Here is a 12,169-nt window from a genome sequence, read left to right as displayed (position 1 = left end):
CACCACCAGGTGGTGCTCTACAGCTCTGCCCCTCTCTTCACCCGAGTGTCCAAGACACGTGGACTGAACCAGGACCAAACCAGGTCTAAACCAGGACTAAACCAGGACTAAACCAGGACCAAACCAGGACCAAACCAGGACTAAACCAGGACCAAACCAGGACTAAACCAGGACTAAATCAGGACCAAACCAGGTCTAAACCAGGACTGAACAAGGACTGAACCAGGACTAAACCAGGACTAAACTAGGACTAAATCAGGACTAAACCAGGACCAAACCAGGACCAAACCAGGACTAAATCAGGACCAAACCAGGACCAAACCAGGACTAAACCAGGACTAAACCAGGACCAAACCAGGACTAAACCAGGACTAAACCAGGACCAAACCAGGACCAAAGCAGGACTAAACCAGGACTAAACCAGGACTGAACCAGGACCAAACCAGGACTAAACCAGGACCAAACCAGGACTAAACCAGGACTAAATCAGGACCAAACCAGGACCAAACCAGGTCTAAACCAGGACTGAACAAGGACTGAACCAGGACTAAACCAGGACTAAACTAGGACTAAATCAGGACTAAACCAGGACCAAACCAGGACCAAACCAGGACTAAATCAGGACCAAACCAGGACCAAACCAGGACCAAACCAGGACTAAACCAGGACTAAACCAGGACCAAACCAGGACTAAACCAGGACTAAACCAGGACCAAACCAGGACCAAAGCAGGACTAAACCAGGACTAAACCAGGACTGAACCAGGACCAAACCAGGACTAAACCAGGACCAAACCAGGACTAAACCAGGACTAAATCAGGACCAAACCAGGACCAAACCAGGTCTAAACCAGGACTGAACAAGGACTGAACCAGGACTAAACCAGGACTAAACTAGGACTAAATCAGGACTAAACCAGGACCAAACCAGGACCAAACCAGGACTAAATCAGGACCAAACCAGGACCAAACCAGGACCAAACCAGGACTAAACCAGGACTAAACCAGGACCAAACCAGGACTAAACCAGGACTAAACCAGGACCAAACCAGGACCAAAGCAGGACTAAACCAGGACTAAACCAGGACTGAACCAGGACCAAACCAGGACTAAACCAGGACCAAACCAGGACTAAACCAGGACTAAATCAGGACCAAACCAGGACTAAACCAGGACTGAACTAGTGACTTTTTAATTCAAATGTTTATTTCAGATTAACTTGAAATAAACTAAATTAAATCCTCGACACAGGAGTCACTGACCTCATGATGCGCATGCGCTTGAGCCGCTCTGGTCCCGGTCCGGTTGTTGCTCTAGTCCTGGTCCGGTTCTGGTCCCGGTCCCGCTCTGGTCCTGGTCTGATCGTGGTCCAGGGTCTGGACTCTCTCCGTCGCGGACTTCGCTCCTGCGTGTGACGTCACGTGTGCGTGGCCCCCGAAGACTCACGAGGAGCTTTAAGGCTTTATAAATAAATATGGAGTCAAATGTGAAAAAACAGGCCTAACCCGGGTCTAAACCGGGTCTAAACCGGGTCTAAACAGGGTCTAACCCGGGTCTAAACCGGGTCTAACCCGGGTCTAAACTGGGTCTGCACTAAATGTTTAATATAAAGAGGCCGCTGTGTGACTGACGCTCCGCTGGGTGGCGCTATAGGACCAGTGATCCTGTCCGGTAACGGGACGGTCACGTGACGGAGTTACTATAGAGACGAGCCCAAACTCAGCATCACGTCACTGTACAGGTGTCACCGACCAGGACCAAACCAGGACCAAACCAGGACCAAACCAGGACTAAACCAGGACTAAACCAGGACTAAACCAGGACCGAACCAGGACTGAACCAGGACCAAACCAGGACCGAACCAGGACTAAACCAGGACTAAACCAGGACCGAACCAGGACTAAACCAGGACTAAACCAGGACTAAACCAGGACTAAACCAGGACCGAACCAGGACTGAACCAGGACCAAACCAGGACCGAACCAGGACTAAACCAGGACTAAACCAGGACCGAACCAGGACTAAACCAGGACTAAACCAGGACTGAACCAGGACCGAACCAGGACTAAACCAGGACCGAACCAGGACCGAACCAGGACTAAACCTGGACTAAACCAGGACTGAACCAGGACTAAACCAGGACCAAACCAGGACTAAACCAGGACCAAACCAGGACTAAACCAGGACCAAACCAGGACCAAACCAGGACTAAACCAGGACCAAACCAGGACTAAACCAGGACTGAACCTGTTTTAATCCACTGACAAGGAGACAGAATTTAGAGTTTTTGGATTGTATTTCAAGTTTTATAAATGTGACCCTCCAGCTCCTCCCCCTGCCCCTCCTGCCCCCGGCTGTGAGCGCGCCTCCCCGGGCCTCCTCCTGTCCCCTGTCTCTCTCCGGTGCTGTTCCCGGTGCTGTTCCCGGTGCTCGATGGCCTCCTCGCGGCAGAAGACCCTCCTGTTCACCGCTGCGGGGGTCCTGGGGTTCGGGTGCGCGCTGGCCGCGGCCGTGGCCACGGGGCTGCCTCTGTGGGTGGACGCGCTGATGCTGTGTCGGACCGGAGCGGAGCTGGTGAACGCCACCGGGGCCGAGCTGGAGCAGTTCCTCGGGGCCGTGAGCTACGGGCTGTTCACCGGGACCAGAGTGAGACACTGCGGGCTCGGGGGCCGGCCCACGCGCTTCTACTGTGAGTGTGAACTTATGTCCTACTGAGAGTGAACTTATGTCCTACTGTGTGAACTTATGTCCTACTGAGAGTGAAGTTATGTCCTACTGAGAGTGTGAACATATGTCCTACTGAGAGTGAACGTATGTCCTACCGAGAGTTAAGTTATGTCCTACCGAGAGTGAACGTATGTCCTACTGAGACTGAGCTTATGTCCTACTGAGTGAACTTATGTCCACCTAAGTGTGAACTTATGTCCTACTGAGAGTGAAGTTATGTCCTACTGAGAGTGAAGTTATGTCCTACTGAGAGTGAACGTATGTCCTACTGAGAGTGAACGTATGTCCTACTGAGAGTGAGACCTTATGTTTGTGTCGAGGTGTGTAAAGGTGCTCCAAAGTTCAGTTTGAGAGAAGAACTCTGCAGTTTGTGTGTTAAACATGTGAATGAAACAAAACACAACTCCAGGTCTGTGTGTGACGAGGAAACATCAGAACTGAGAGCAGAGGACAATACTTTATTTGAGTAAAAGTACTGTTACTTCAATAAAAATATTACTGAAGTAGCACTAAAGTCTGCTGCTAGAAAAGTACTCTGAAGAGTAAGTGAGTACTCCCCAGAGCTGCTGTGGTTTAAGTCTAGATTAGTCCTTGATCCAGACACAGAGTAAATCAGATTTATATTTATAACACACACGAATAAATAACATACAATTCTCCAGAGAAAAGGTTTGTAGGATCTGAAAAATGTTTCATCAATATGTCTGTCAATACTTCAGAAACACTCCAGACGGGGAGGGCATCTGACACACAGGGAGGGCATCTGACACAGGGAGGGCATCTGACACACGGGGAGGGCATCTGACACACAGGGAGGGCATCTGACACACGGGGAGGGCATCTGACACACGGGGAGGGCATCTGACACACGGGGAGGGCATCTGACACACAGGGAGGGCATCTGATACACGGGGAGGGCATCTGACACACGGGGAGGGCATCTGACACACGGGGAGGGCATCTGACACAGGGAGGGGCCTGTGTCCTGTGTCATTTCTCTCTCCTCATAAAGACTGAACTGTTTGAGCCCAGTGACCCATAAAACATCTGACCTCATTAAACTAGACAATTACTACACCAGATGCCCTCCCTGTGTGACACATACCTCCCCTATGTGTCAGATGCCCTCCCCGTGTGTGTCAGATGCCCTCCCCGTGTGTCAGATGCCCTCCCCGTGTGTCAGATGCCCTCCCTGTGTGTCAGATGCCCTCCCTGTGTGTGTCAGATGCCCTCCCTGTGTGTCAGATGCCCTCCCCGTGTGTCAGATGCCCTCCCTGTGTGTCAGATGCCCTCCCTGTGTGTGTCAGATGCCCTCCCTGTGTGTCAGATGCCCTCCCTGATGAGTTTAAAGTTCAGATTTCAAAATTTATGGAATTTACGAAGTTGGAAAATTGACCTGTTGGGAATTTCAGGGACTCTACACTTCAAAGGCCGAGCTCTGGACCAGGATCCAGGGCTCCGGTCTATTGTGGTCCGGTCTCTGGTCCCTGGTCTGATCCCGGTCTCTCTCAGTCTTTCCAGACCTGTTGGCTCAGATCCCGGCCGGTCTCCATGTCACAGTCCTGGTGCTGTGCTGCTTCGTGGTTCTGTTCTCGGCTCTGGGTTCCGGATTCTTCTTTTACAACGCCTTCGGTCGACCGTACCACACGCTCCACGGCCCCACAGGACTCTACCTCTGGAGCGCCAGCAGCTGTGAGTCCAACTAAGACCCGGTTTGGACCTGGTTAAGACCTGGTTCAGTCCTGGTTCAGTCCTGGTTTAATCCCGGTTCAGTCCAGGTTTAGTCCTGGTTTAGTCCTGGTTTCGTCCTGGTTTAGTCCTGGTTCAGCCCTGGTTTAATCCTGGTCTCTTTCAGGTGGCTGCAGTCTCCTGGTGCTGGTCCTTTTCGGTTGTGAGGTGAAGATTCGCCGTTTGTCTGAGCTCATCTCAAATTTTAACGAGTCGACGTTCGTGTTCCAGACGCATGGCGAGCGATACGAGCGATCCTATTGGCTGTTCTTCCTCGTGTCCTTCCTCCAGGCCACAAACGTGCTCCTGATTCGTCTGTCCGGGATCCACTTCCCCTTTCACCAAAAAGAGCCCACGGACGCAGAGACGGGCGCCGCCGACCTCATGTACTGACCACGCCCCCACGCACTGACCACACCCACGTAGACAGACCACACCCACGTAGACTGACCACGCCCCCACGCACTGACTGAAGGACATAACCTCAGCCTTGGGCGCAGCTGTTTTCTGTGTGTCCATAGATGCAGGATCCTCTAGTGGCGGCTCCAGGTACTGCAGACAGAATGTATTTATGTGAACTGTCCTGACAGGGCATCCGGCTTTAAGGGCTGATTCTGTACGATACTTCTGTATTTTCACAACATGAACTTTTTTGAATATTTAAACCCTCAAAGTGCCTCAAAGTTAGCTTTGTAAGCATTAGCCTAGCCCCGCTGTAGCACCTATTGCTGTGATTGGTCAGAACTGATCACATGGTACATGTTTCTGTAGCTCAGGCCACTGAAAACAACACGACGCCATCTTTGGTCCATCTTCAGATCTTCTGTGGTAACAACAGAAGCTCCGACAGGATCATGACTCGTGACATTTACGTCTTTTTACACTTTAAACAAACTCAGAAATAAACATTTGAACATTTGTGAATTTACATTTTACAAACGGGAGTGACATCACCTTTACACAGATGCACCTGATTGGTCCATTTCCCTTTGCTGTGATTGGTCCTCCCCTCTCAGCCCCTCCCTCCACACCCCAATGATGACACAGCCCTGTGATTGGCCGGAGGAGGCCGTGCTGCCCTGTGATTGGTCAGCGCTGGGAAGGTGTGAGGCAAAGTTCACCTGGAGGCTTCGGGGGGTGGAGCTCTGGTCTCCACGAACGAGCAGTCCCTCCTCCCGACGCATCATCAGCCGCACCGTCAGCTGATTGGACCAGGCCAGACCGAGGGCGGGGCCAAAGGACGAAGGGGCGGGGCTAAAGAGAGGAACAGCTGTCAATCACAACTACAGTGTCACCAAAGGCACTTTAAAGTGACTCTAGAGGAGGCGGGGTTTGGAGGAGGCGGGGCTCTGCGTCGGTCATGCTAGCTGTTAGCTTGTCTTTATTTTCATGATTTGACTCAGTCGTATTTTCTGTTAAACCTTAGATCTGCTTCATTTCAGTGAAATAAAGTTTGTAAATAAAGTTTTCAGAGGTTTATTTTTCCGATCAAAACAGACGATCACGTGCAGTTTGTTTGTTGCTGTAGTAACTGACACGAGTTTGAGCAGAAGCTTCTGAGCATGTGCAGATACTACTTCAATGCAGTCTCCAGGTCCTGGTTCAGTCCTGGTTCAGTCCAGGTTTAGTCCTGGTTTAGTCCTGGTTTAGTCCTGGTTTAGTCCAGGTTCAGTCCCACTTTAGTCCTGGTTCAGTCCCACTTTAGTCCTGGTTCAGTCCCGGTTCAGTCCAGGTTTAGTCCTGGTTTAGTCCCGCTTTAGTCCCTCCAGCTGTTATAAATGCTCTCCTTCCTGTGTCACACTCACTTCTAGAACAGTCTATGGTCTTACCCCAAAGCCTGGTCCTGCTCCGGGTTCATGAGGTCCACCACCTGGAAAACAGGTTCAGAGGATCATAACCGGTCTAAGTGGGGTCTAAACCGGGGTCTAGACCTGGTTCTGGTCCCGGTCTGGGTCTCACCTGGTTGATGCAGAGCACGGGTGCGTTGAACTGGCGGCTGATTCGCCGGAGGGCGGAGGAGACGGCCAATAGCTGCTGGTGTCTCTGCAGCCAATCAGACGCCTCGAATTCAGAGCGGAACAACGCGGCGACAGAGTCCACAACGACCAATCGGACGAGACCGCGAGAGAGGAGGAGCACGACCCGGCGAGTAAGACAGGAGAGGAGGGAGGGCTGAGGGGAGAGAGGACCAATCAGAGAAGAGAGAGAGAGAGGGGAGCGACCAATCAGAGAGGAGAGAGAGAGAGGAGCGACCAATCAGAGAAGAGAGAGAGAGAGGGAGAGAGAGAGGAGCGACCAATCAGAGAGGAGAGAGAGAGAGGAGCGACCAATCAGAGAGGAGAGAGAGAGAGGAGCGACCAATCAGAGAAGAGAGAGAGAGAGGGGAGCGACCAATCAGAGAGGAGAGAGAGAGAGGAGCGACCAATCAGAGAAGAGAGAGAGAGGGAGAGAGAGAGGAGCGACCAATCAGAGAGGAGAGAGAGAGAGAGAGGAGCGACCAATCAGAGAGGAGAGAGAGAGAGAGAGGAGCGACCAATCAGAGAGGAGAGAGAGAGAGGAGCGACCAATCAGAGAGGAGAGAGAGAGAGGAGCGACCAATCAGAGAGGAGAGAGAGGAGCGACCAATCAGAGAGGAGAGAGAGGAGCGACCAATCGGCTCTGACCAGGTCGGCGGCGTGCTCCACAAACACTCTGTCGCTGAGGCTCTTCGGGGTCAGACTCAGGGGAACGTCAGAACGAAGAACAGACTGTTCTGAAATCAACTGCTGCAGACGACGAGAAGGAAACATGTCCTCTGTGCAGACGTACACCGCCCCTTTAAGAGAGGACAGAGGGTTACACCGCCCCTTTAAGAGAGGACAGAGGGTTACACCGCCCCTTTAAGAGAGGACAGAGGGTTACACCGCCCCTTTAAGAGAGGACAGAGGGTTACAGCGCCCCTTTAAGAGAGGACAGAGGGTTACAGCGCCCCTTTAAGAGAGGACAGAGGGTTACACCGCCCCTTTAAGAGAGGACAGAGGGTTACAGCGCCCCTTTAAGAGAGGACAGAGGGTTACAGCGCCCCTTTAAGAGAGGACAGAGGGTTACACCGCCCCTTTAAGAGAGGACAGAGGGTTACAGCGCCCCTTTAAGAGAGGACAGAGGGTTACACCGCCCCTTTAAGAGAGGACAGAGGGTTACACCGCCCCTTTAAGAGAGGACAGAGGGTTACACCGCCCCTTTAAGAGAGTTGTGCCTGGTTTAAAGCCTTAGCCCGGGCTGGACCCGCCTGGACCAGTTCTGACCCGGTCTTACCCGAGTCCAGTCCTCCGTGCTCGGGGGGATACTGCACACTCAGACAGAACTGCAGAGCCAGCTGAGTCTTTCCCACTGCACTGGGCCCAAACAGCTCTGTGACGCCCCCTACAGGAAGCCCACCACGCAGCAGCCTGTCTATGGAACTGCACCCGGAGCTCAGGGTCACAGCGGGGGTCAGGAGCAGAGCTGAGGGGTCAAAGGTCATATTAGAACACAGTACTTCTATGGACAGCTTAGAGAGAGTATGTGACATCAGCGCACTGTGGAATCCCTGTAGTTTAACCTGAGCTGGAGGTCAAAGGTCAAAGGCCTCAGGTGGAGTGCTCGGTGTAACTGTCAGATGCAGATGTGTGACCTTTGACCTGGTTTATGGTTAATATCTGTGTTATTCCTGGACCTATCCACATGAATCAAAAACTGACAGAAAGTTCAGCATCTTCTTAGTCAGATTAAAAAAAAACTCAAGTGATTTTTTCACAATAGCCTCAGGAAGTGGAGAGGTGAGGTTTACCTGTCTGAGGGGAGGGGCAGGTGTATTTACCTGTCTGAGGGGAGGGGCAGGTGTATTTACCTGTCTGAGGGGAGGGGCAGGTGTTTGGGCAGGTGTAGGTGTATTTACCTGTCTGAGGGGCAGAGCAGGATCGTGTTGCCTGGCGGAGACTCTGTACATCGCTGAGGCTCAAACCTGTGGCTCTTTGGACGACCAGAGGATTTAGAGCCAGAATCTCCTCCTGAGTCAGGGTCACTGTGAGAGAGGTCAGAGGTCAAACACTACAGAGAGAGGTCAGAGGTCAAACAGCCTAAACATTATGTTACGTGAGCTGAAGAAGTTAACAGCAGCTGGGGCTCACTACAAACTCTTTAATGTAAAAGGCTGGTTTTGCACGTTATCAGTTATAATTTACAAATAAATATCCCCATAGTTTTGTAGTTAGGCGCCGTTTGTAAGTTTAATCAACAGCTTAAAAGTTAATTTAACATCCTACACTTGAATAAAGTGGAGCACTATCAGACTCATTAGAAAATATTAGAAATAAATTCCCATATCACTTCTGATGACCACACTGCAACTCCAACTATTCAATAAACTGGACCGTTTAACTAGATCAAACCGAATTATTCTGCCGTACAATTTGAGTTTAATATTTTAATGTTTGATGTGTACTCTCTTCCATAGTGTTTTTATCACACCTTCAGTCTTAAAAGTTGTAAATCCTGAGTCTGGGGCTTTACCTCTGCGCAGCGCCGCCTGGATCCTCGGGTTCAGAGCCGGATTGTCGCTCCATTTCCCCGCAGAGGACATCGGGTTATGCCCCGGTGAAAAGCCCAGACACCCGGGGAACAAGCTCAGGGTCCCGGGGAACAAGCTCAGGGTCACGGAAAACGTTCAAACGCAAAATAAAACCCCAAATTCGTTTTTTCAGGTACAAGAGTCCTCCATTTTGTCCGCTCCCGCCTCAGCGTGACGTCAGCGGAAGAGTCCATTTGGAAAGTAAAAAGTTCAAAACTTCACATTTTAAGTGGAATTTTCCCATTTATATCATTTTTTTTACCACTTAAGAAAACAAAATAATTAATAACGTATGAAAATAGTTGATATTAAGCCAGAACGCGCTGTTTTTTGAGTTTATTATGGTTCGTTACTCGTAATGGCACAGTCCACTTCCGTAAACAAAACCTTTAATAATAAAACATAATAATTACAGTCAGAGCTGCACAAATAAAATAAAACAGAGGATATAGAGAAATGTATAAAAATACACGTTTTTTATTTTAACCATAACATCTGTTAGTTAAAAAAAAATTAATAAAATAAATCCAGTGAAGTTTGTGTTAAATAAAAAATAATTTCAATGACATTTTTTATTTTACTCACAGAAAACATGACATTACAAACAGAGAATCTGGGTCTGTTCAGTTTTTTAGCTCATAAACTGGCGAATAGTTCAAGTATTTAAGACTAAATGTACACTGTGAAATTTGAATGGAAATGTAGATTAATTTTATATTATTTTGTGATAATTGCTCAGAAAAATACATTGAAAGTGATATTTATTTATTTTTAATGAAAGAAAAAGATTAAAATTGTGATCAATCAATGTGAAAAAAAAGTCATGAGACATAACTTTATAAAATATAACTTATATATATATATATATATATATATATATAATAACCATCTACCGCGCCATAACTCGATGGCGGCGTCTACATCGCGACACCTCGAGCTGGACGCTCAAACGTGGCGTCAAAGACCAAACTCGTAAACACTTCTTTAAACAGTCTATGGTCTGAACGCAGCGGTACAGCGGCAGAGTGGTTAACATTCTGCCTCACGGCCACCATGATTCCCGTGTGCCGTGCAGCGCCCCCTTCAGCTCATGCTGCTCCACTGCAGCGAGCTGTAGAGCACGCCCCCTGAGGGCGAGGCGGAGCACAGCAGCAGAGTCTTCTTGACGTTGGACGAGAGTCTGACCCAGGACAGAAGGTCCCTCACAGCGAGAGGCTCCTCCTCACACACACACAGAGCCATGAAGTGAGCGTGGAACCGGAGAGTGTCCCCTAAGGACACACACTGTTACTGCACATACACTGAGGGCCACAGACCTTCCCTGTGTGTCAGATGCCCTACCTGTGTGTCAGAGAGTGTCAGATTGTGTCAGATGCCCTACCTGGGTAAACCAGGAAGTCGGCTCCAAACTTTCCTCCCGACGTAAGGCAGAAACCCCGCCTCCTCAGGTCTCTGAACACTTGGACCCGCCCCTCGCCGTGGAGCTGCTCTCCTATTGGCTCAGAGCCCCTGTGCTGGCTCCTGATTGGTGGGAGGGGCAGGCCCTCTCTGCAGGTGCTGATCTGGACGGCGAGCGCCGAGCGCGGGAACACAAAGCTGTCGAGCGCCGCCAGAGCAGAGGTCAGGGGTGCCCCTGAGGTCAGAGGTCACATGTGTGGAGACAAGTTCAGTGACACCACCGCCAAATATTTACACACAGGAACAACAGGTGAGACAGGTGAGGCAAGTGAGGCAGGAGTGACAGGAGTGACAGGTGAGGCAAGTGAGGCAGGTGTGACAGGTGAGACAGGTGAGGCAAGTGAGGCAGGTGAGGCAGGTGAGACAGGAGTGACAGGTGTGACAGGTGCATGTACATAAATGTATCGTATATTTATGTATAAATCTGTGTCCAGACCTGACAATGATGACATCAGCGCACACTTCCTGTCCTTCACAGCCAATCGTCTCTGCTCCTCCAGACTCCGCTCCAGAAACTCCTCCCACTGCTGCACCTGACCAATCACAATGCAGCATCACAGCCCCACCATCCGACCAATCACAGAGCAGCGTCACAGCCCCACCTTATGACAGTATGATGAAACTTACCTGTGTCTCTCTTGGCTCCTCCTTCTCTCTCTGCTCCTTTTCTCTCTGCTCCTCCTCTCTCTCCTCCCGCTCCTCCTCCCGCTCCTCCTCTCTCTCCTCCCTCTCCTCCTCTCTCTCCTCCCTCTCCTCCCTCTCCTCCCTCTCCTCTCTCAGTAACAGTAGGGGGCGCCCCAGGCGTGTGTTCTGTCGAGGGGCTCGGGGGAGGCAACCCACTAACGCCCCCATGAGGCCAGACTCTCTCAGTGCACGCAGCTCCTGCACGCTCCACACCAGCACCTCCTGCTCCCCCGAAGACATCCTGAGAACAGAGACAAGATTTAGTCCTGGTTTAATCCTGGTTCAGTCCTGGTTCAGTCCTGGTTCAGTCCTGGTTTAGTCCTGGTTCAGTCCTGATTCAGTCCTGGTTTAGTCCTGATTCAGTCCTGGTTTAGTCCTGGTTCAGTCCTGGTTCTCTATGTCACTGTCAGGTGCAGATGCGTTGACCTTTGACCTGGTTTATGGTTAATCTCTCTGTAACTGTAACTATCCACGTGAAGCTAAAGCTGTTTAACGTCTTGAAAAATAAACAAAAGTGAACCAGGTCTAAACCAGGACTTAACCAGGTCTAAACCAGGACTAAACCAGGACTGAACCAGGTCTAAACCAGGACTGAACCAGGTCTAAACCAGGACTAAACCAGGACTGAACCAGGACTGAACTAGGACTAAACTAGGACTAAACCAGGTCTAAACCAGGACTGAACCAGGACTAAACCAGGACTGAACTAGGACTAAACCAGGTCTAAACCAGGACTGAACCAGGACTGAACTAGGACTAAACCAGGACTAAACCAGGACTGAACCAGGTCTAAACCAGGACTAAACTCACCCGTTTGCTGGTCCGTTACGTCGTGTGCGTAAATCAGTGTTTTGTTGTTATTCCTGGATCATAAATCTTGGTGGTTCTTTTTAGTTCCACTTTTAATCCTTTTTAAGATTTAGGTTTAAAGTTTGTTTCATTCAAACCCCGCGTGACTCTAACAGAGCAGCACTTCCGGGATGCA

General features: G+C 50.2%; 3 protein-coding genes across 3 annotated transcripts; 1 reads left to right on the top strand and 2 right to left on the bottom strand.

The window, feature by feature from the left end:
- Nucleotides 1-2,412: 2,412 nt before the first annotated feature.
- On the top strand, nt 2,413-5,394 carry clrn1 (clarin 1). The gene is made up of 3 exons (XM_033976428.2): nt 2,413-2,688; nt 4,239-4,418; nt 4,582-5,394. The coding sequence occupies exons 1-3, from the start codon at nt 2,433-2,435 to the stop codon at nt 4,845-4,847; spliced, it is 702 nt and encodes a 233-aa protein (XP_033832319.1). The 5' UTR covers nt 2,413-2,432; the 3' UTR covers nt 4,848-5,394.
- Nucleotides 5,241-9,102, bottom strand: LOC117379945 (DNA repair protein XRCC3-like). Its single transcript, XM_033976639.2, has 8 exons — nt 8,985-9,102; nt 8,371-8,496; nt 7,749-7,937; nt 7,118-7,269; nt 6,414-6,626; nt 6,284-6,324; nt 5,409-5,708; nt 5,241-5,277 (listed from the first exon to the last, which is right to left on the bottom strand). The coding sequence occupies exons 1-7, from the start codon at nt 9,052-9,054 to the stop codon at nt 5,411-5,413; spliced, it is 1,089 nt and encodes a 362-aa protein (XP_033832530.2). The 5' UTR covers nt 9,055-9,102; the 3' UTR covers nt 5,241-5,277; nt 5,409-5,410.
- Nucleotides 9,103-10,115: 1,013 nt separating this feature from the next.
- tsen34 (TSEN34 tRNA splicing endonuclease subunit) lies at nt 10,116-12,100 on the bottom strand. The gene is made up of 6 exons (XM_055225838.1): nt 11,995-12,100; nt 11,260-11,425; nt 11,128-11,184; nt 10,937-11,033; nt 10,424-10,675; nt 10,116-10,313 (listed from the first exon to the last, which is right to left on the bottom strand). Exons 2-6 carry the CDS (start codon nt 11,422-11,424, stop codon nt 10,126-10,128), a joined length of 759 nt encoding a protein of 252 aa, XP_055081813.1. The 5' UTR covers nt 11,425; nt 11,995-12,100; the 3' UTR covers nt 10,116-10,125.
- Nucleotides 12,101-12,169: the final 69 nt, after the last annotated feature.

Source organism: Periophthalmus magnuspinnatus, chromosome 13 (assembly GCF_009829125.3).
Source record: "Periophthalmus magnuspinnatus isolate fPerMag1 chromosome 13, fPerMag1.2.pri, whole genome shotgun sequence".
Taxonomy (NCBI): Eukaryota; Metazoa; Chordata; class Actinopteri; order Gobiiformes; family Gobiidae; genus Periophthalmus; species Periophthalmus magnuspinnatus.
The sequence above is the reverse complement of the archived record's forward strand: the minus strand, read 5'-3'. Positions and strand labels throughout refer to the sequence as shown.

Excerpts from the sequence above, each read along its gene's own strand:
- clrn1 (XM_033976428.2), top strand. The coding sequence starts at position 2,433 with ATGGCCTCCTCGCGGCAGAAGACCCTCCTGTTCACCGCTGCGGGGGTC. Across the intron at positions 2,689-4,238 it reads CCGGCCCACGCGCTTCTACT|TCTTTCCAGACCTGTTGGCT; the intron begins GTGAGTGTGAAC and ends GGTCTCTCTCAG. Across the intron at positions 4,419-4,581 it reads CCTCTGGAGCGCCAGCAGCT|GTGGCTGCAGTCTCCTGGTG; the intron begins GTGAGTCCAACT and ends GGTCTCTTTCAG.
- LOC117379945 (XM_033976639.2), bottom strand. The coding sequence starts at position 9,054 with ATGTCCTCTGCGGGGAAATGGAGCGACAATCCGGCTCTGAACCCGAGG. Across the intron at positions 8,497-8,984 it reads CCAGGCGGCGCTGCGCAGAG|TGACCCTGACTCAGGAGGAG; the intron begins GTAAAGCCCCAG and ends CCTCTCTCACAG. Across the intron at positions 5,709-6,283 it reads GAGCAGGACCAGGCTTTGGG|CCCCGCCCCTTCGTCCTTTG; the intron begins GTAAGACCATAG and ends TCCTCTCTTTAG.
- tsen34 (XM_055225838.1), bottom strand. The coding sequence starts at position 11,424 with ATGTCTTCGGGGGAGCAGGAGGTGCTGGTGTGGAGCGTGCAGGAGCTG. Across the intron at positions 11,034-11,127 it reads AGGAGCCAAGAGAGACACAG|GTGCAGCAGTGGGAGGAGTT; the intron begins GTAAGTTTCATC and ends GTGATTGGTCAG. Across the intron at positions 10,676-10,936 it reads GCTGATGTCATCATTGTCAG|GGGCACCCCTGACCTCTGCT; the intron begins GTCTGGACACAG and ends CTCTGACCTCAG.